The 21,748-nt window shown below is 33.3% G+C and overlaps 1 protein-coding gene across 2 annotated transcripts; it reads left to right on the top strand.

Annotated features, from left to right (window-relative positions):
• The first annotated feature begins 6,350 nt into the window (after positions 1-6,350).
• Positions 6,351-21,377, top strand: LOC137823566 (rho GTPase-activating protein 7). Of its 2 annotated transcripts, none has more exons than XM_068628752.1 (22): positions 6,351-7,031; positions 8,155-8,191; positions 8,627-8,703; positions 9,107-9,177; positions 9,259-9,337; positions 9,449-9,593; positions 9,813-9,932; positions 10,106-10,183; positions 10,639-10,694; positions 11,927-11,996; positions 12,800-12,887; positions 13,476-13,719; positions 14,122-14,343; positions 17,004-17,336; positions 17,636-17,688; positions 17,928-17,988; positions 18,072-18,155; positions 18,910-19,023; positions 19,113-19,279; positions 19,738-19,807; positions 20,279-20,479; positions 20,774-21,377. In XM_068628752.1, exons 1-22 carry the CDS (start codon positions 6,978-6,980, stop codon positions 20,957-20,959), a joined length of 2,610 nt encoding a protein of 869 aa, XP_068484853.1. In that variant the 5' UTR covers positions 6,351-6,977; the 3' UTR covers positions 20,960-21,377. The 2 variants fall into 2 exon arrangements, with proteins under 2 accessions (XP_068484853.1, XP_068484854.1); XM_068628753.1 differs by having other exon boundaries at positions 6,427-7,031; positions 17,639-17,688.
• Positions 21,378-21,748: the final 371 nt, after the last annotated feature.

The raw sequence follows: 21,748 nt of genomic DNA, 5'->3' as shown, positions 1-21,748 counted from the left end.
AAAATGAACAAAGGTTTAGAATGGAAAATGCACATTATACGCTTAATCATGGTTGAATATTCCAAAGCACCCAAATACAAGATTGATGAAAAATAAAAGTATAGTCTCAATGAAAAACAAAAACTATTCAATTAGTCTAGCATTAAATCGAAGAACCATGCAGTTGTTAATATTACACCATTGAAATCATTTGCATTTGTTATTTTCTCCAAGACTTTGGCTCTACTCACCAATCCTCCATTAAATCATTGTTATTTAGGCTGCACAGATAAGGTCAATTATTTTGTTTTATTAAAAATGATTCTAAAAAGTCATTTCATAGTTGACCATTAGTTTACAATAAAATGAAGAAAATGATAGGGAGTAGTTTTTCAAAAGATATTTTTGAAAATAATTTGATTATATATATATATATATATAGTTTAAATATAGTAGGAACATTTTTTTAAGTTTTTTTTCTGTCAATAAAAAAATTTGAAGTTTATAAATAGTGGGATTTAAGTAAAACTCAAATGTAGTTAAGTTTGGATTCAGTGCATGAAAAATTGCATCAATAAGAGACAAATATTAAAACTTACAATACTTGTTTGTAATTTTTCTTGAAATGAAAGAGGGGACATTTTCTCCTCTTCACATGTGAATAGGTTTCCTACAGAAGACAACTACAACTAAACCACTTACCTTCTTAGAGTACTTGTTTTTTTTCCTATGTGGTTACATATATACATTGAATCTTCATCATGCTAGTTCAAAAAATCTTGAGCAAGTGACAGAGGATTTTGTTTCAATTACTGGTTCCTTTGGAATGAAATTGCCAATCTCACAATCATACTTGAATGAGGCATGACCCAATTGTAACACTGTAATCAATCAGCAGTTGTATTGGTGAAGCTTCAATCTCTCAACAAATGGCTTAGACAGAACAGTTAACTCATCCATGATTCCTATGGCTTGAAAATTTTCAAATGATGTGTTTCCTATGCTCTTAGTAAAAGAGTTCATGATTGTGTCAGTGATGGCAAAAGTACTTCTCCATAATTTGTAGAAATTACACACATAACTTCATGCACCTTCAAAAGGTACATTTGATAATAGAAATGCACTTTCAATATGTATCAATATTATATACTGATAAGGAAGTTGATTTTGTCCCTTATATGATGCAGATATAAAACTTCCCTTTTTGCTTCTAGGTTTTTTGCCACATTTACCTTGATTAGTTATAGCACACCTCATCACGGACCACATTATGCATCTTCACATGGTATTGTCCTTTCTCTCATTGCATTACATGACAAGATTCTATTAGCTTCTTTATCCCCACATTCACATATATAGCTCCTTCCTATGTCCAATGACTTGACCATTGACACCACCACCCCCACATAACACCAACCCCACTGCATAATCTTCCCTACTGATTTTCTGATGTTAAGAAATAAACTACATTGGTTGGAAATTCCACGTCGACTACAGATAAAAACATTTCCACGTCGACTACAGATAAAAACATTTTATAATATGCAAGGTAATGGATGCAAACCTTATTAAAGTTCACTTCTGAATAATATTAACATTATGAGTTAACTAAAATAATCATACTTTCACTCCTCTTTAGTGTGGCTCTTAAACCCCTTAATCTGTTTAATGTTGTCTTCCATTCATCCACATTCTGGAGCAAAAACCATGCTTCCTCTTCAGACAAGAAATGTGATTGAATTTTGGTTTGGCCCTCCCTTAAAGTACATGTCTCTGCCTGTTCTTACACCAAGATTGGAAAATAAAATTGTAAAACACAGTTAGCTAGGAATATCCAAAATATCCAACACAATTACAACTACTAGTTTGAAATGTACCTGATCAATCACAAATCAATTCACGTGGAATGGATATTAGTACACATATGACTGAGATACTGTTGGGTCAGTGAGAAACAAGTTTGCTGGTACTTATTTCTCATGCATCAAATTAATCAGAACATAAACATGTGCAACAGAGAAAACTTAAATTATACGTATAAAGGTGGAATGCAATACATAGCAGAAACGTTACATTCGGGAATGTAGTTCACACATACACTTAGTTTATCAATTTTTATATTACTATTATATTATCACAAAACTCTTGTTTTTTAAAGTGAAGAGAAATAAGATACATGGCATTAGTTTTTGGCAACCTCTAAAAGGGAAACAATAATAAACAATGTGAAGATTAAGCTTGAAGAAGAATGTTCTTTTTTGTTTTGTGAGTAATGATATGAAGTTCTTTGATAAGGGTAATGAGAGGAAGAAGCAAAGAATCTACCATCTTCATGAAAACTTTCATATGCACATTCATGTAACACCACCATGATGGTTCCAAGCAATGATGGTGAGAAGCAGTTGAAAGTACCAACGAATGCTAAAATAGGAAACCATAACAAATCTTTGAATCCTTAAGTTTATTTGAAGATAGACATTTCGATGCAAGTATGTGAAAAATTGAGTAAACATATAGTAACAAAGATGGAGTACTCGATATTTTGGCTTTTCAGATATAGCAACTCATGCTTGAAATAATGTTTACTCCTCTTCATTTGGAATTTTCAGACTGAATAATGTTGGTGTTGCCTCAATCACCCTTTTTTTATGAAAAAGGTTTCTTTCAAAATGGGTCACATGTGGCGTAAGTTTTAAGTGGCATTATTGTTTTGGGACAATGGTCGTCCAAGGAATCAAAATTTTAAGATATATATATGTAATGTTTACGATCGAGAGGTTGATCGAAAGATAAAAAAAATAAATAAAAATAAATAAATAGTTATTTTGATAAAGTCCATCTAAAGGACCCAAAACATAAAGAATGTGTATAAAGAAGATCATGTACAAAGAAAGTTCAACTGAGTTTTAAACCTAATAAGAAAGTGTTATAAATAGGTGATCAACTCAAGAGATAAGTAGGGTGAATTTATCTGATAATTAACTAGTACTAATCTTGACTTTGGCATCGAAACATATTTCAGGTACACCCATCCATGAAAGGAGACTGAGACCAAGAACCGAGAGATTAAGTTGACCTAGTCTAGAGAAGTGAGAGTCTATAACTCATATCCAACTCCAAGCCAAAAACCCAAACCGAAAACTTGCACTGAGAAAGAAGACCGAGATATCAACAATCTTATAAAAAATAAAATTGTTTCTAAGCCTTTGTAAAAACAAAATATATATATATATATTATTTTCTCTGCATAGATTCATAGGCCTACTAAAAAGAATAGTTTACCTGATATATACTAAATGCAAAAACTTTAGTGATTAAAAGTCAATATAATTGGGAATTATGAGAAGAGAAAAAGCAAGTTAATTGGTTCTAATTACCAATTTTGTATGGCTAAGTGTTTGACATTGAGAAGGTGTAGGATGAAAGACATCAAACAAGAGGGGAGGGAAAGAGGATAGTTCCAACCTCCCAGTTATCTCTCTAGTGGAAACTATTCTTCTTGTACTCTGTGCACAAAGAATCATGATTCAGCCAACAAAATTTGACTTAGTTGATAAAGATTGGACTCACAACAACACACCAATTTATGTCTTGCTATCCTAGGTTTTGTTGATGGACAATCTGTGAGTACTTTTGTAAACACTTTTTATGAGTTTACAGAACTTAACTCATCAAAAAAAATTTATATATAAAAAATTATCAAGTTTTGCCACCATACATAATCAATTCAAAGATATTCCATTCAAAGCCCCTAAGTAATATTTCTTATAATTTTTTTTATCAAATATTTAACAAGATAACTTTTTTATAACATGTTTCCCCTCATTTTAACTTTTTGTTTTTTTGTACTTTTTAACCTTTATAGCCTCTCCCTCCCTAATTTATGTCATTGCTAAGTTTGGCCAAAGAAGTCACTTATTATAAGGACTACCACTTCCTTCATGCTTCCTTTACTTTAGCACAAAAATGTGTCACTACTTTATCTGCCCTTCCTAGTGACTTCAGATGTTTGGGAGACTTTTTTTTCTCTTTGATTTAATAAAAAAATGTGGTTTTAAAGTAAGCTACATGTCCAAATATTAGTTGAAATTTAGTAAAAATCATTTTCTATAAAAGCAAGTTGGTTGCATGCATATGAAAATTTATAGTTCATAGTTTTTTAACCATTTTTCTCTTACAACTTCATAGAACATGTTTAGATTAGGATTTTGGACCACCATGAGGGAGAGATGATGGTGTAGGAATGTGACACCAAAAAAGGTACCCAAAAGACAAAGCCTACCAAGTCTAACCTCTTTCATTCACTCATTCTTTCATCATTTCATTGTTCTAACCGAAGCAGACAAATTGTCCAGAACACCAATCCACCTGCTACCTGCACAACCAGTCACCTCTCAACAACTCTGTTCTTTTCAATCACACAAACAAACACAAATCAAATCCTCTCATCACTCACAATATTTGTTTAGTTTATGTAACAATAAAATAAGTATATAGTATGTGAATATGTGCAATGGTTTTGTTTGTTGCAGTGTAAGCTAAGGTTCAATAAATAGACCATTTTAACTTTGACAACCTCTGTCATATTTCATAATGAAAAAGACCACAAAATACAAATAAAGAAGTGTAGATGCCTCTAATACAAAGCCATAATTATGACTATGTGTTCTTTCTTTTTCACCCCTTTTTGCCTTTTTTTTTCTTTCTGATAAAAAAAATTATGCAGCTGCTTTTTGATTAATGCCTTACTGTCATGGTGGTTAAGAAAGAGAGTATCCATTTGTATTTTCTATAAAAAAAAAGCTGAAATTATATATATTAAACTTGTTATCATCATATGGCATTCTCACACTTTTCAAGTTGAATTTTGATGCTATTAATGTATGTTTTCTGAAGAAAAAACAAAGAGACATCACGTGCAAACATTTAAACAGTTTTGTTATTGTATTTTCCTGCAACTTTAATGTGGCTTTTGAAATTTAAATTGAGATGAGACCCTTAATCATGATATGCTTGAGCCTTAATGTTGTAATCAATGTTAGGTGATCTCTATGTCTCCAAACTATTGTTGGTGATGAAAAAATTGTGGTTGTCATAATAATATTTGGTTTGAAAACTTCCTAATTTTACAATAAGCAATTATTTTATTGTGAGTTGACTCCAACCATGCCCTTTATTGCATTAATTGATCATAAGCATAGATGTTGAACATGTATTGAATTACCAAGTACAAGTCCATTTCATCATAAACCTAATTTTCCCACTTTTAAACAAAACTCAGAAAATAGAAAAGCATGTGTTATATAGGTGTTTCATGATAGGGGTTAGAGGTTCATGTGCTCAACAGAAGAGGCAAACTATTTTCCACTTACTGGGAAAATCAAATGAATTGCATTCTAATTAATGAAACTTACCACAGTTACAAATTCTGCACAAATATATTTGATTGAGTTGATTTTTTAAAATCATATTTGAATTTGTTTATGAATTTTATGTTATTATTTTAATCTGAATAGAGGTTTTGATTTGACAGTGTAAACTGTCAGTCAATAAAAAAAATTGTTACTGGTTTAACTTCTGAAACAAACTATTATAAAAGTCAAATTATCATGATTTATTTATCTAAAAAATTAACATTAAAGTCAATATGTGATATGACATAGTTAAAATTGTCAGAGTAAAAAGTCATAAAACTGAAATTAGGTTCAATATTATCAGGTAAAACACTGATTAAACAAATTATTGCATAGAGTAAAAAAAAGTGCAATTTATAACCATTTTCAGAAGTGAAACCAGTTTCTGAATGTGGTCTTAGCAATTGAACTAGTTAAGTTTACATAAATAGAACAATCTCTTTCTGTGTAGGTTTCAAGTGTTGTTAGTAACATATGCATGTGAGGAAAATTGTGTCAAAATTAGAAAGAAAGAAAAAGTGACAAAAATAGAGGGAGTAATTTCTATTTAAACAATTTTTTTTTCATAAATAATCCAAACATGGAGTAACAAAAATTTCTTTTATGATTAGACAATGTTTGAGACTTTTAGTTGATATTTAATTAATCTTAATCAAAACACTATATTCAAATTAAAATCTAAACCTGGGAGACTTTAATTAGAAGAGTTAAAATATTCCAAATAAAGGATATGAAATTTAGTTATGAAAGAAGCTCTATAGTAAAATTTAAAAATGACAATTTTTTTTTTACCCAGATGTATCTGTTAAAACTGAAAAACATTTATGTGAAAGTTTTTAATTCCTAGAAAGTGGTACAAACAAAATTTAAGGAGGTTAGTGAAATTTGAATTAGAATCCAACCATTTTTCATATGAGACCATTATTTATATATGTTTAGGTAACATTCATAATTTACAAGCACTCACTCTGGTATGTTGCTGACGTGGCGAATTTTGATTGGAGGTTACCTGACAAGACTTAAACTTGACTATATCGGACCCAATGCCCTTACCCTCTCTCCCTCACTTTCTCTCTCTACCCTTCTTTCTCTCTCTACCTTCCCAAGCACACTCAGACACCAGAAGTAGGTGAAAAGCAAGGAACCCTTCTTCTCTTAAGATTTTTCACATTATCACACAACCTCTGTTGCTTCCTCTTCCCACCTAATCTCCTCGGAAAGTGCGAGAAAATCGCCGACAAAGGGACGGAAAATTGAGTCCCAGAAGGGGAGAGGTCTTGTCCCTTCTGTGGTTCATGTGGGGATAGAATCGAGTTGGAAATTTTTAACCCTAGGCGCTGAAAGGTTGAGGCTTTCCGGTCAGATCTCAGAGATTTTGGTGGGTTTGCTGTTGGGGTTGGAACTCGCTGGGGGATCTCTCTGATGGGTTGACTCAACAGGGAACTGTGATTGCTTTTGTGGGGGTTTTCAAATGTTGAGAGATTGAGGTCTTAGTTTGATTTTATTTTTGGGGTTGATGGGGTGTTTGGGGGTTTGAAGTGAGTGGCAATGCTGGTTGTTCGGTGATACTGCGTTTGTGTGGAAATGTCTGCTTCTTTAGCGGCTTTTGAGCGTCCGAGACCTGGTGCTTCTAATACGGTATGCTTTGTTTTGGAGGGGCAGAGATTATTTTGATTTTTTGTTGCAAATTTCAATTTTGAGTCCAATGCAGTCTGTAGGTAATGAAAAATTGAGTTTGAGATAAAGGTCCTGATTTGTTGACTGAACTGGGACACGTTTGGTTTGGCCCTTGTTTGTCTTAGTTTCCTTTGACAATGTTGGTGCTGGAAGTGGGATTTGGCCTTGGTGGTTTGTTTTGCTTGTTTTGACGAGGAAATGTGTGCAGAGTGTATTTTTGTTTGGTCCCTGTTAAAACTAGGACTTTTGATTTCATAGCAGGGACTATTAGGTTACTTTAATTGAAATTTGCTCAATATAATTGGTTTTCTTTTAGTTTCGTTTGAATTTTTATTCAGAAAAATCATTGTAAGTTAGTTTAGTTTATGAGATTTTTGTGTTTATAATTTTTGTGGCAACGAAAGGGATTTATGTGGGCAATGTGATTGATAAATGCGGACATGTTGGAGGCTAAACCTCATATTTCGTATTTATCTGTTTATTCTTTTGTTAATCTAAAGAAGGGGTTTAACAGTCTGGAGGATGATAGTATATACCAAACAGATTGACGCGCGAGAAAAATGTAAATAACCAATTGAGCATTTTAGACCAGTAATCAAAACCGATTGACTCACATTTTTGCTGAACTACATTGTCAAAATGAAGAAATAGCAGTGAAACAGTATATGGTAGTTGACAAATTTGAAGAAAAGCTATACTGTTCTTAATCTATACTAATACTAATATATAAATGGGTACTAATTTTTGTAACTGTTTTCGTTGTACAGAGTTCTTGTACAATTTTACCCTTACTCAACATTTTTATAACTGTTTTTTTATATAAACTGCTGGTATTATTTTATTTTGGTAAGTGGTTTTAGTAGGTAAAGAAAAGGTGGACACGCGAGCTAATATGCCTGTATTTCCACTAGTTAACTATAGTCTCGATATATCCTGTTCCTAAATATGATGATATTGGTATTTCCCAAAGTATTGAGTTGGATTTGGAGGTGGGGTGTTATGCATTTTGGTCAAACTTGTTTTATTTCAATTAGGTTAGTCAGAACATACCTTGTGGTTCCTAACTGATGTTACTATTTGGCAGGTTTTTAAAAGTGGGCCACTTTTCATATCTTCAAAAGGTTGGTAGTCTATGTCTCCCCACATTGTACATTTTCTTCATTAATTTTCTTATTTTCTCAAGAGTATAAATTAGTTTTTTTGGTAGCTTCTTGTAAGAACTAAGGAGTTGCAGAAAGAAAACTGATTAAACTTGTAGAACTTCGAGGCTCTGCACCTTCCAATGTCCATTGGCCCCATTCCTCATACAAAGTGACAGTATATCCCCTCAAAACACCCCTTCTTATTTTTAGGGAAAATAACTTTACCAAGGCATCTCACATTACCCAATTCACTCACTGAAATAACTAACAGATAGGTAACTACTAACCTAATGTTGCTAACTACTAATGGGAAGTACCTGATGCCTCTGTTCTCTGTGGTTTTGCATTTGTTATTTCTGAATAAATCAATGATTTTGGAATTTATCAATGTTATCCGATTTTGATAAACTGTAGGAATAGGCTGGAAGTCTTGGAAGAAGCGGTGGTTTATACTCACACGCACGTCGTTGGTTTTCTTCAAAAATGATCCTGTCAGTTTCTCTGAAATCTTTCTCATTCTTCTTTTGGTATCTTTTTGTGTTCTTTTTCTCTGTTGTTCTGTGTGATTCAACTCTCAATTAAGCAGATATGGTTACAGATCGTGACAAAAATTAATATTGTGATTGATTAAGCTTTCTTGATCGATGAACTAATGAACATTTTTGTGGATATACTTTGTGCTGATTTGATTATTTTTTTTTTGTAAAAATGGCATTATATTTACTGTACAATTCTTATTGGAGAATGGAGAGTAAGATGTGACTTAGACAACAGAGAAGAGGATAATACTAGAAAAGTCCTTATCTTTTGGTGCTGATTTCTTTTACTCAAATATATCAGAGTTACTTTTGTTGTCATTATTTATAATTGTCTTTACTTTGATTGGTCGTGTAGAGTGCCCTTCCACAGAGAGGGGGTGAAGTAAACCTGACATTGGGGGGTATAGACTTAAACAATTCAGGGAGGTACGTTTGACAAATTGATGTTTTGTAGTTGTCAATTTTGGATGTTCAATCTGTCTAAAAGTTGTGAATTTTATTTTCCAGTGTTGTTGTTAGAGAAGACAAAAAACTTCTTACAGTATTATTTCCAGATGGACGTGATGGGCGAGCATTCACCCTTAAGGTGTTTTATTTATTATATTTTTAAGAAAATGAGAACAGAATTCACTCGTACGAATTTCTAAATGTGTTATTAATTATTGTGCAATACAAACTTTGTTTTCTCGAATATTAGGCTGAGACATCAGAAGACCTGTTTGAATGGAAGACAGCGCTTGAACAAGCCCTTGCACAGGCACCAAGTGCTGCCCTTGTTATGGGACACAATGGGATTTTTCGGAGTGATGCTAGTGATTCTATTGAAGGGTCTTTCCATCAATGTATGTGCTCATTATTTATTAATATTATTTGTTTATTTTATGTTTATTATCTATATGTCAATTCTGCTGTTGTTTCTGTATGATTATGTTTGTTTTTTTATTTAATTTTTCAAGATTTCATTTATAGGATTGTACAGATTTCTGTCATCCATGTTTTTTTTTCATCTCATTGAAAAAAATCTGTCCTCATTTTCACTATATTTTTTGTGGTGTTTCCAGGGAGGGACAAGCGTCCAATTAAGTCTCTGGTTGTTGGAAGACCAATTCTGCTAGCTTTAGAAGATATTGATGGAGGCCCATCTTTCCTTGAAAAAGCTCTTCGGTTTCTAGAGAAGTATGGTAAGTTATGGTCTTCTATTACATATGTAATGCATCTCTCTTTCATTTCACTTTTGTCCTCCCACGCTTCTTCTGAATGTGTAATGGAAAAAAAAATGTTGAGTGCATGAAACATGTTCTACCTTATTCTTTGGTAAAGAGTTTCTGATGATTTTTCTTTTTTTAATTTGCAGGAACTAAAGTTGAAGGAATACTGCGGCAGTCCGCAGATGTTGAGGAAGTAGATAGGAGAGTTCAAGAGTACGAACAAGGTATGCACAATTTTCTTAAACACCCTGGCATTCTGTGCATTTGAAGATAGTGGGTTGTTGGTACAGATAGCATTATTTTCAAAGAAACAGCTAGCAGAGATGAAATTTGGAGGAAATGAAACCTAACTTTCATATATCCTGATTATCCAAAATGCACTTACAGAGGCGTAAAAGTGATTTTAACCAATCATAAGGCACCTCTTCAAGTTACTTTGTTTGTTCTGAAGTAGTTTCCCTTGACATCCAATTTTAAATGCTATAACTTAGTAAGTATGGAGTCATTTTTAGTATCAGCTACCGTTGATGTGGAACTGATATTATGACTGTTTTCTTAGTTACCCTTCTGCTGGTGAAAGACAGTTAATGACTCAGGCTTAAACACTCAGTTTAATATATGGATTTACGTTCTGATGGATGAGACTTGTGAATGCCCTATTTTTAATTGATTTTTCCAGGCAAGACTGAATTTAGTCCTGAGGAGGATGCCCATGTTGTTGGTGACTGTGTTAAGGTATTTATACTAGTTTTTTTATAGTTTGTTATTAATGAATATACATGTTTGAAAAGACAAGCAAACAAACAATATGTGGAACACACATACTAGATCATGGAATATTAAACTTGCCTGCAAACATTAGGAAAGGTGATGCTATCTAACCCACATATCATTCAACTGTGGGAAATAAAATTATGGACCTCAATTATGTCGAGGAAGTTTTAAGCATTCCATAAACTTCTCCCTGTTAATCTTACCATCTAGACGTAGAAACAAGTTTTCACATGGAGTAAGATAAGAATCCTCCTTAAACATAGCAGCAATTGAGTGCAGAACAAAACAATTAAAGCAAAATTGACAATGAGATTAGTGACAAGTGTAAAAGATTGCAGTCCCTCTGCATGTCTACTGACTAAAAACTTGGAAAGAGACTGTAGGCTGAACAGGGAAGAAAAGGCATAAAAATGAGTTCAATTTTTATAAGGTTTCTAGTACGAGACTGTAATGTCTTTCAACTAGTCTTAGAAAAACCACTCTACTTACATAATGGATATCATAATACCGAGTGTTGAGAATCAGGAATAAATATGTATTTAAAGTATTGTGATATGACAGGATTTGATATCCAGTTTACAGGAAACTTATCAAATAATGTACAATTAATACAATCACTCTATGTAAATAAACTAGTCGCATGGTTGTCATTCAGACATACCGTTTCCACATGACTTGTCTCTGATTTTATTGTTTAACAGCTATTAAAGAGCACACTAATAGGAAATGCTGCACCTATAGTGCTGTTGTGTGCTTCTAACTAAAAGAACTGCGTCAGCAATTAGTAAACCAAATATGCCTGAATAACTTGAGTGGAGTTAGTGAATTCTAATTCATTATTGTGATGCCTTAGCACTCATTTCATTTTTATTAAAAAAACTTCCATTTATCGACTCATCACCTATTAGATACTAGTCTACATACTAAATGTGGCTTACTTTGTAAAATTAATTAATACAGGAACTCCAGCTTTTTTCATAGTTTCCCAGTGCTTACAATTAAGACCTAAAGGCCATAAAATCAATCATGCATTCTTTCATCTGCCAAAGAGATTAATAGAAGCCCTATTTGGAAACAGCTGTACTTTTGGTACAATCAATCTAATTAATATGGATCCTGGGTTTTTAAAATGTTCTGTTGGAATGTTGGATTATGCATTTTATTTAATGACAGTCCACTGGGTGTATTTACAGCATGTTTTGAGGGAGCTGCCCTCCTCTCCAGTTCCTGCCTCATGCTGCACTGCTTTGTTGGAGGCTTATAGTGAGTGGAGCTCTATGTTTATTTTCCTTATAACCATATGCTTCTTACAGTAGGTGGTTTGTGTTATTTTGAAATGATGCATATTGCTCTATATACTTTTTGCTTTGTTTCTTGATTTTTTTAATTGAATTAGATTTTAATAAAGAATCTTATATTCAGATAATCTAGATTTGGTTATATTCTAAACATTATTGAACGACTGGACATATTTTTAATGTGTTTTAGAGGTAAATAACTCAGCAAAAACTATCCTCATTGATACTTATAATATTTTATGTTATTCCTGCATAAATTCCTATTATAGGTGAATGAATTTACATTATTTTGTGCTGCTTTTTTCGTATGGAATATGTTTGAACTTTGAAAATATATCGATTTAGAAAAACTGTCATTGTTAAAGATTTTTGGTGAAATAGAGATGTGTATGTAGATGAAATCTTTTTAGTGCAATTTCTGTAGTGTTTTGTGAGTGAAATAGAAGATTTTTTTATCGTTGAAGCACCATAAAATGAGCAAAAGGTAGCCCTTGTAGTTTTTGCTATAAAGGTTTCGGTAAAAACACCAAGACCAAATGAATGTTTGGTGCAGTTACTATTCATAAAAGTCCTATTTGAATCTTACCTATTTTTCCCTCCTTCTGTCTTTACACGCATCATATATGTGATAAGCCAAATTGCCTATGTCATGTCTAATGCTTTTGCTATTTTCCTTCATGAACATCGTTCAGTTATTTTGTTTCTTTTCGCTGGTTCTTTGGATGCAGTCTATGCTTAAGTTAATTGTTACTGTTTTCATTTTGCAAGAAATTGATCGTAAGGAAGCTAGGATTAATGCAATGCGATGCGCTATATTGGAGACTTTTCCTGAGCCAAATCGCCGTTTGTTACAAAGGTGCTCTCTCTCTCTCTCTCTCTCTCTTTTCCTCTTACGTGGGCCACTGTACAGTCTACTCATGTTCACACCCACACACTCTTTCCTTCATTCACTGTATGTCATCCTTGAATGAGTATTCACTGGAATAGTTATTGTAGAATAATTAAAAATTACACTTGAAAATGTTAACTGGGTTTTCTTTTGCAATTTAGTTTGCTTTTATATGTCAAAAGAATCTGTTTGTTTCGGGAAATTCTTTATTTTGTTGTTCAGGTTTATGTGGCCTTAGCAAAAAGCCTCTTATAGATACAATAAAATGAAGTTTTTGAAACTTTTCTTTCACTATCTTTATCCTATAAACTAAACTCAAGCTCACCTCATTTTTTGTGAAATTTTAGTTATCTATGATAATATTCGGTGATGAAGAATAGCCTGTTAAAGTTATTATGTCGATATGCAGTAGATAATAGTTTAAATTTTTAGCCTGACTTAACCTGAGAATTTGCATTTGTATAATGTACAATGTCCATTATACATTATTGCACAAACAAAAGCAAATACCTTAATTACTTAACAACAATTTAATTGTCATCTCTACCTTTGCAGAATTCTGAAAATGATGCACACAATTGGCTCTCATTCTCAAGAGAATAGGATGACTCAATCTGCTGTTGCTGCTTGCATGGCACCCTTGCTCTTACGACCTCTGCTAGCTGGAGAATGTGAGCTGGAGGATGAATTTGATGTCAGTGGCGATAGTTCAGCCCAGCTTCTTGCCGCCGCTAATGCTGCTAATAATGCTCAAGCCATTATCACCACTTTGTTGGAGGAGTATGAAAATATATTTGATGTAAGAAACTCTCAATCAACCTGTATACTTTTGAATAATTGTTTTCTGGTTTGTATATGCTACCAATTAGGAACAGAAACTTTGAATGACTCCATATATGTTTTGTTTAGCCTTGAGGTATCCTAATTACTTGGCGAGCTCAGCTTCTCTTTTTGTTGTTATGTGGGCTTCTTTTGTCTGTATCAAACATGCAAACTTACTATAAGGTTTTGCTGTGGGACTGGTCAATCAAGTTAACTGTTTGTATAATTTTTATCTTTTGATTGTATACTCAGCTAAAAAGTTGTGATCTCTTGTGGTATAGTCTGTTCCTATAATGTAGCTAACATTAAATGTCTAAAAGTGTTTATTTTTCATTCCATGATTGAACTCTGCAACCTAATTTTTGTCGGCTGTTTTCAGGAAGAAAATATACAGAGATGTTCCATGTCTGCGGATTCTCGGGTTGAAAACAGTGGTAGTGAAGATTCAACTGATGATGACAATATAGATGTGAAAGAAAATGGTTACCATGATGCAGAGAATGAAGTTGATCAAGAGACAGATGAAGATGCTGATCGTGTTCAGAGTGGAAAATTGAGTGAAAGTAGTGGTTATGCTGGCAGTGATCTTTATGATTACAAGGTTATTTCCTCTCTTCTTCTGATCCTGTCATTTGTGTCTGATGTTTTTTTTTATCAACCTGAAATGAAATACTCTTTGCTACATAAATCTATCTGAGTAAGAAAACCTGTATAGACTTCGTGACTTTGTGAACCCAACAGATTCGTTAGCATCACATAATAGTTAGATCGTGGAAGTTTTGTGGTCAAGTGTCATTCATGCCCTTGTTCAGCCTTCTGTTTTGGTAAGAGGGAAAGAACAGCTTTTCCTTCACTCGAGCTTAAATTTGATTCTGTTGCATACTGTTTGAGTTGAAGATTAATCTACCATGAGTGTATTCTTATATTTTCCCCAATATTACTCTTTAGAGTAGACTAGGATGGGAATGACATTTTACCACAAATATTTATTAGACAATGGGCAAGTTAATAAATATGTTGAGCCTGACAGCTTTGGATTTAGTTGTTGCATTTTGGTACATGAAAGGGAATATAGTCAGTCCCAAGATTGAGTGAAGGAGAATGGTTGTTTGGTTCTTAATTAAACTTGTTGAAACCTCAAACGTGAATCACTCAATGGGATATCCTTGCTACTTAAGTTGTTTCCTTGAAGTAATGTTTCGTATGACTAAAGTACACTTTTAAATGAGCTAGAGCCACTACATTGACCCTCAAAAGTGGTGTTAAAATGAGCGAAGTGTCCTCACATTTTTCTGGACTTATGGAAGCTATTTTAGGAGTTCTTGATTAGTTTTGCCCCTTGGAATATTGGTTTCTTATTAGGTAAGTCTTTGGTGGTGGTGGGCACCATGATTTGAAAAAGGATTAACATTGTGGGTGTTCATTAAGCCATATATGGGTTGAAGAGAAAGCACTGAAGTTAGATATTACCAGATTTATACCTTTGGTAGACTAGGAAAGTTAGAGGAAAGAACAAAAAAGCATATTATTGCTTACAAGAAGCACTAAAGATGATGGAGAACAGGGTACCATTTGCCTTACTACATTCATGAGAGTGGAGGAGAAACACTTTGTTTCCTATACAAGGGAGGTCATTTACTATTCGTATTATGACATTATTGGAAAAGGTGTTTGAGCATTGATTGACTAAGAGAAAGGACTGGGATTGTGGACAATTAATTGGATTCATGTCAGAAAGGTTTCCAACAAAATCTATTTTTCTTCTATAGGGCTTAGTGGCAAGGTACTGAGGCAAAAAAAGAGACTTAGGTAGTTTTTATTGACTTGGAAAATGCAAATAATCAAGTGCCAAGAGAAGTGTTATGTGGCTTCAAAAAAGAAAGATACTCATGTGATTAGTATCCAAGTTATATAAGGCATGTATAATAGGATAACTGATAGTTTTGAGAACTCCAGAAGGTGAGATCAAGAACTTTCCAGTAAGGATAGATTTTTATGGCTTCAATCTTAATTTGTTAATATAGTCTTAGATGTGCTTTATATATATATATAATAAGATTGTTCCTATATGCATGTTTTTTTTGAATGATATAGTTTGATATTTTGAGGGAGGAGGTTAACTCTAAAATTGGCCTTTGTAGATGGAAAGTCATTGGAATCAAAGGGTTTTCACTTGAGCCGGAGTAACACAAAATATATGTATTGCAATTTTAGTAAGAAATGAGACGAAAATGATTGAGTTCAAAATAATATGGATAATATGCATACCATCGGTTTAAGTACGTAAGACTAATATTTCAAAATAGTGGATGTACCGGTAGTTAGTCTGATCTCCTATTGAGGGGGAATTTAACTTATTTAACTTGTTTAAAGTCGGTTATAGGGCCTATTAATCATTAACAAAAAGATTCAATAAAACTATCCATAATCTTAACCAAAAACAAAGGGATGCCTACTTGTGGTACTTGAAATCAGTCGAGAAAGATACAAACTTTAAATATTAGATAATATTAGTTAAGATTTAGAGGATAACAGATAACTGACTAGGGTTTATAAAATACATCTCTCACTGTGAACAAAGGGACTCAACTTGAATGCTTTGGTTTGAAGCCATTTAAACTTTGAACCAGAACAGTGGCGAAATTAATATAGATGTCATATGCCTGATACTAAATGAAGAAAATCATCAAGGGTAATTTATTATTGCCAAAGTATCTGTCAAACTCTGAGAATTTTTATCTTTTAATACGATTTGCTATACTTTATGGTATTGAAGGTTAGGCTATAATAGGACTAGAGAAAATGGTAGAAATAACATAGATGAGCATGTTATGATTAATTTAATCTTCAACTCCACAAAAGATATGATATGGAATGATTGTGTATTAGGAGAAATTGGTGGTTCGTGCATGGACAACGAAGTTCATTGGATGCCACTGGTGAGGGGATTAGATGGCATATTTTTCAGCCTGGTGAAAAGGGCTAGAAGAAGACCAAGAAAGATATTGAAGGAAATTATTAAAAGAGGTCTCATGGGGAATAATATATGAGAATTTAGTTTTTAACCGAGTTCAATGGCATTGTGTGGTCCATGTAACTAGCTTCACCTAGTGAGAGATAAAGCTACTTGTGTTGTTGCTGTTCCTTTATATGGAAATTTTATCGGGCTAGGAATAGAGACTTTATGTTGAATAATCTGCTGTGATTAACCATGTTTTCTTTTCCCTCTATCCTCTTAAATTCTTCTTTGTGATCCTGCAGGCATTTGGAGGTGATGATTCTGATGTTGGATCATCCAGCAGTAACCATGCTAAGACTGAAAATGCTAATCTGAATGCTGTTCCAGATACCTCACTGTCTGAGGATCAAAACAAGCAAAGAAAGGGCAGTGAAAACCCAGTTGATGATAATGATCCTTCGAATTTGTTGCCTTCAACTGAATCTTATCGATCTATGGGTGAGATTTTATCTTCTATGGACCCTGGCAACCATTTACCTATTCCTGTGGTTGAATCAGGTTCTGGGAAGCAAACTAGTAAAGCGAGTAGTGCTAGTTTCAGTTCTAAGCGGTCAACATTCTGGGGAAGGAGCAATGTGAGTTTTTATTTTTTTTACCATTTACTGCCTGACAACTTTGTCAGAGGTCTAAGTGAGTATATAATGTGAGTTTATTACAGGAATCACAATTACACTAACAACCATTTGTAGGACAATGAGACATTTATGTGACAAAATATTCTTGCAATAAGCTAGCAATTAAAATGTGCATACTTAATATGTTAGCAGTGAATGTACTTTAATTTTGTTATGAGGGGAAATTTTCTTCCCAGTTTTTGTAGATTTTTAATTTTTAAGGTAAATATTTGGCATCTGATAATTTGTTCTGATTTAAGCAGCCAAGGAAGACACCGTCAGTGGAATCAGTTGATTCTTCTGGAGAAGAGGAGTAAGATACTTAGCTTTGTGCCTTTTTTTTTGGTTTTATAGTGCTCTTGGATTATGATTCTTGTTAGAATTTGGAGTTATTCTTTGATGCCTTTTCATAGATTTTTTGGAAATGATGTATTAGACAATGGGTTGGCTTTTCATTAGCTTTAACAGCCTTATTTTGTTTGTTCCTTGCATTATGTGATTTCAATTTTATTCCTCGAAAGAAAATAACTTTAATACTTTTTATGTATGTAGGCTTGCTATTCAGAGGCTAGAGATTGCGAAAAATGATTTGCAACACAGAATTGCAAAGGAGGTAGATTTCCTATGCTTACTTATTTTATGCCAAATCATATAATGAGATTTTTTTTAATGGAATTGGTTCTGTTTTCATTATAGGCTAGAGGCAATGCAATTTTACAAGCAAGCTTAGAGAGAAGGAAGCAGGCTTTGCATGAGCGGCGCTTGGCACTTGAGCAAGATGTACTTACTGTTGATATTTCTCCCTCCATTATGAATTCTGACAGTTTAAATTTGATTTGCTGGTTTTCCCTGTGGTCTGCTGCTTGTTTTTAATGTTGCATGTGATTTCTGGACGTTCTTTGGGTTTGGCATTCTTGAAATAACTTGCTCTGATTTTTTCTTTAGAGTTATTGTACCCTCTTGAATTCACATTTTGTAAAATATTCTTTAAAAAACACCAAAGGTGGTTTCTAATGACTTTTTATTGGTTGCTAACCACTTTACAATGATTTATGATACGGATAAAATGCATTCTACACACACTACTGATGGAGGCTTGTAAAAAAGTTATAATTTAAATTGTTACATGGTGAAAGAGTTTTCTTCATTGGGATTTTTTTTCTTTAGAATTCTACATTTGGAGATGTATTTCTATTGACTGAAGCTCAGGATTTATAATTGCTATGTCAAAAGTTATACCATATCTCTCTTTTAGTGGTATATCCATCCATTTTGAAAAAAAAATGACAGAACGACAGTAAAAGAGAAACACAAAATAGCTAGAGATATAAAAACAAAATGATCAAGTAAAAACATTTGTAAGACTCCATTCCCCATTGAACAATAATACATCAAACTTAGCTAATTAGAAATCATGGTTCTAGCCAGGGTTGCAGTACAACAAAGATAAAATTCATGGGTATATTTCTGTCATATTTTGTATTTTTTTTATTTTGACCCCTTAATAAGTTGCAACTGATTTTTTAATATACAGGTTTCAAGATTGCAAGAACAGTTGCTAGCTGAGAGGGATCTTAGAGCTGCATTGGAAGTAGGTTTGAGTATGTCTTCAGGACAGCTCTCCAATTCACGTGGCATGGATTCCAAGGTGCTTTAATATTCTTGTAATGTTTACCATTCTTTTTCCCTTTTGGATTCTTTCTCAGTAACCTCTGTACTAAATATGCTAATGTACAGACAAAGGCTGAACTGGAAGAGATCGCACTTGCTGAGGCAGACGTTGCCAGGTTGAAGCAGAAGGTTGCAGAACTCCATCATCAACTTAATCAGCAACGGCAGCATCACTATGGGTCACTTACTGATGTGGGTGATCGATACCAACATACCCAAAATCTTCCTCAACAGTGAGTATGCAGACCTATGTTATTTCTAATAGCAAGGGGAAGAATCTACTACATAGGAAATTTATGTACAAAAGCTTTTGATGTTCTTCAAAATTCAAAATTGGTGCAGTTCCACTTGAATTTGACACCAAATTTAATTTAAATGTACTGGCATATACCAACTTCAAAAGACCAAGTACCCAACTTGAGTTGATACTCAAAAGTATTGGGTTTAGGAAAGTTTCTTAAAACATGGAGATGAAATGTTGTAATCTTTTCTTTTTCTTGGTTTCCTTTTAAATGATTCTTTGTATAATTGTATCATCTGCCCCGTGGTCTTGTTCATATCCTAGCCAAATTCTAGTTTCTTGATGTATTTCTTTAAATTTTTTTGGGAACTGCCTTTTAATTGAAATCCATATTAACTTCTTTCTTTCTTTTGTAGCTGTTTATTTTTTTAACTTTTTTTACTCATGCAGGAGATTTCTTCAGCAAGATTTTGATTCAACCCTGGCCTTCTGTAATCATGAAAGGAAACAAAGGACTGAGGTATGTTTTACAGTCTACTTCTCAATCAAAATTTAAAGGAAAAACAGCCCGGGAGATCTTCTCTATGTCCTTAATCTAACCTTTTCAACTCCTTCCTTTACTTGAGTTGATCCTTGTTACATGATTACGAAAGTTAGTTCCTTAATCAACGCCAATAATGGAAAAAAAAAAAATCTTGTTCTTTTCTTTTTCATTTCGTACTCATTATTACCATGGAAAATGGTATTGGATGGTTGCATAAATCGGAAATTTATTTTACTGAGGATTCATTTCATTTGGTGTATTAGAATCTGAAATGCTCCTCCTGATCCAAAATCCTGTCACTGACTGAAGCACTTTTTTCTCTAATTTCATAGCCTGTCTATTTTTTTATTTTTTTTTATGATAAAACTAGTTCATTACTTTTGGATGATATAGTCTATTGATTGGAGCACTCAAACAACAGTAAAATTTGCCTTTTCATTTGTGCAGGAAAATTTGGTGGGCACTGATTGGAGAAATATCAAAGGACAAGTATTGGCATCTGGTAATGGTAGTAGGCAGCCTTCTCGAAAGCAATTTATAGAGTCAAGTCCTAGTGATTCAAAAAGTACTGAGGCATCAACAAGCATGTCTGTAGATGATCTTGGTCCCGACTCTGCCTCGGTGCCCTCCACCTCAAGGGCAGCAGAGGTAAGCAATTAGATAAAGAAATGTCTTCCAAAAGTGGTTCTTGTGCAAAATTCTAGTAACATCATTCATTCTATTAGTTTTGTCATACACAAGTGTCATAAGTACTTTACTTTTTAGAAAGGAGACTTTAAACTTAATTTAACTTTACAAATTTGGTTTCTAAAATAAGGTTGGTACTCATTTATATACTCTAAAGATATCCGACAGTACTTTTTGTTGACACATTTTGGCATAATCTTTGTCTGCTTGGTGGATCCAGATGGTTAGGAACTGACCTAGTTGAACTGGTTTCAGGTGGGTGAATATGCAAGACATCCATCTGTAGCATCTTCAACGTTAGTAGAGTTAACTACTCGTCTCGATTTTTTCAAGGAACGGCGGTCCCAGCTGATGGAACAACTGCATAACCTTGACTTGAATTATGGTTCTACAACTTCCCAAGACTTTGTCTATAAACCGTCATCGCCGTCATGGAGTTGAGTGGCCAAATAGGTGCTTCATAAAATCTGTGTGGAAGAATTTTGGCTGACATGTTGTATATCCTTTGAGTCTATGACTTGTTGCATATATTTGTATCTCTTATGGTCTGTGTACTGCTTCATTATTCTCTTGGCTCCTATTTAATTTTTTCTCTTGTTTTGGTAGTGAAGTTCATTGGAGTTGAAATGAAAGGCTTTCCTTTTGGTCCTCAGGTTTCTCCTTTTTAATAACATTTGAGTTCTTTTGTTTCTTTAGGGGAGGGGGTGGAATTTGGTGTAATTATATTATATGTCAATAGATGGGGAATTTTGTTGTTGAACAAACATCCTAAGTGAGGAAATTTTAATAACTGTTTTGGCAAATTCTTTGTACATGCAATTGCCAGTTTATGTCACCTATTTGGAATGATTGTTGTGTATCTAGAAAGTTGCTTGTGGTGCTACTAAATCATTTCTTCACTATAACGCTCACATTGTTACTCCTTACTCTTATGTATTCTGCTAAAGAAAATGAAGAAAACTTTGTATTAACAATGGATTTTCTATTGACAGTCTGAATTTTTTCTCAATGATTTATTTCTTTAATGATCCTAACCCTCAGTGTTGATGAAAGTAACTATGATATCTTAATTATTTTTGAATTATATATAAAATATTACTATATTAACTTCAACAAACAATTAGTGTTGATGAAAGTAATTATGATATCTTAATTACTTTTGAATTATATATAAAAAATTACTATATTAACTTCAACAAACAAAAATCTACCAAATTATAAAAAAAATCT

This window comes from Phaseolus vulgaris, chromosome 8 (assembly GCF_000499845.2).
Source record: "Phaseolus vulgaris cultivar G19833 chromosome 8, P. vulgaris v2.0, whole genome shotgun sequence".
NCBI lineage: Eukaryota > Viridiplantae > Streptophyta > Magnoliopsida > Fabales > Fabaceae > Phaseolus > Phaseolus vulgaris.
The sequence above is the reverse complement of the archived record's forward strand: the minus strand, read 5'-3'. Positions and strand labels throughout refer to the sequence as shown.

Excerpts from the sequence above, each read along its gene's own strand:
- LOC137823566 (XM_068628752.1), top strand. The coding sequence starts at position 6,978 with ATGTCTGCTTCTTTAGCGGCTTTTGAGCGTCCGAGACCTGGTGCTTCT. Across the intron at positions 10,184-10,638 it reads AGTTCAAGAGTACGAACAAG|GCAAGACTGAATTTAGTCCT; the intron begins GTATGCACAATT and ends TGATTTTTCCAG. Across the intron at positions 10,695-11,926 it reads TTGTTGGTGACTGTGTTAAG|CATGTTTTGAGGGAGCTGCC; the intron begins GTATTTATACTA and ends GTGTATTTACAG.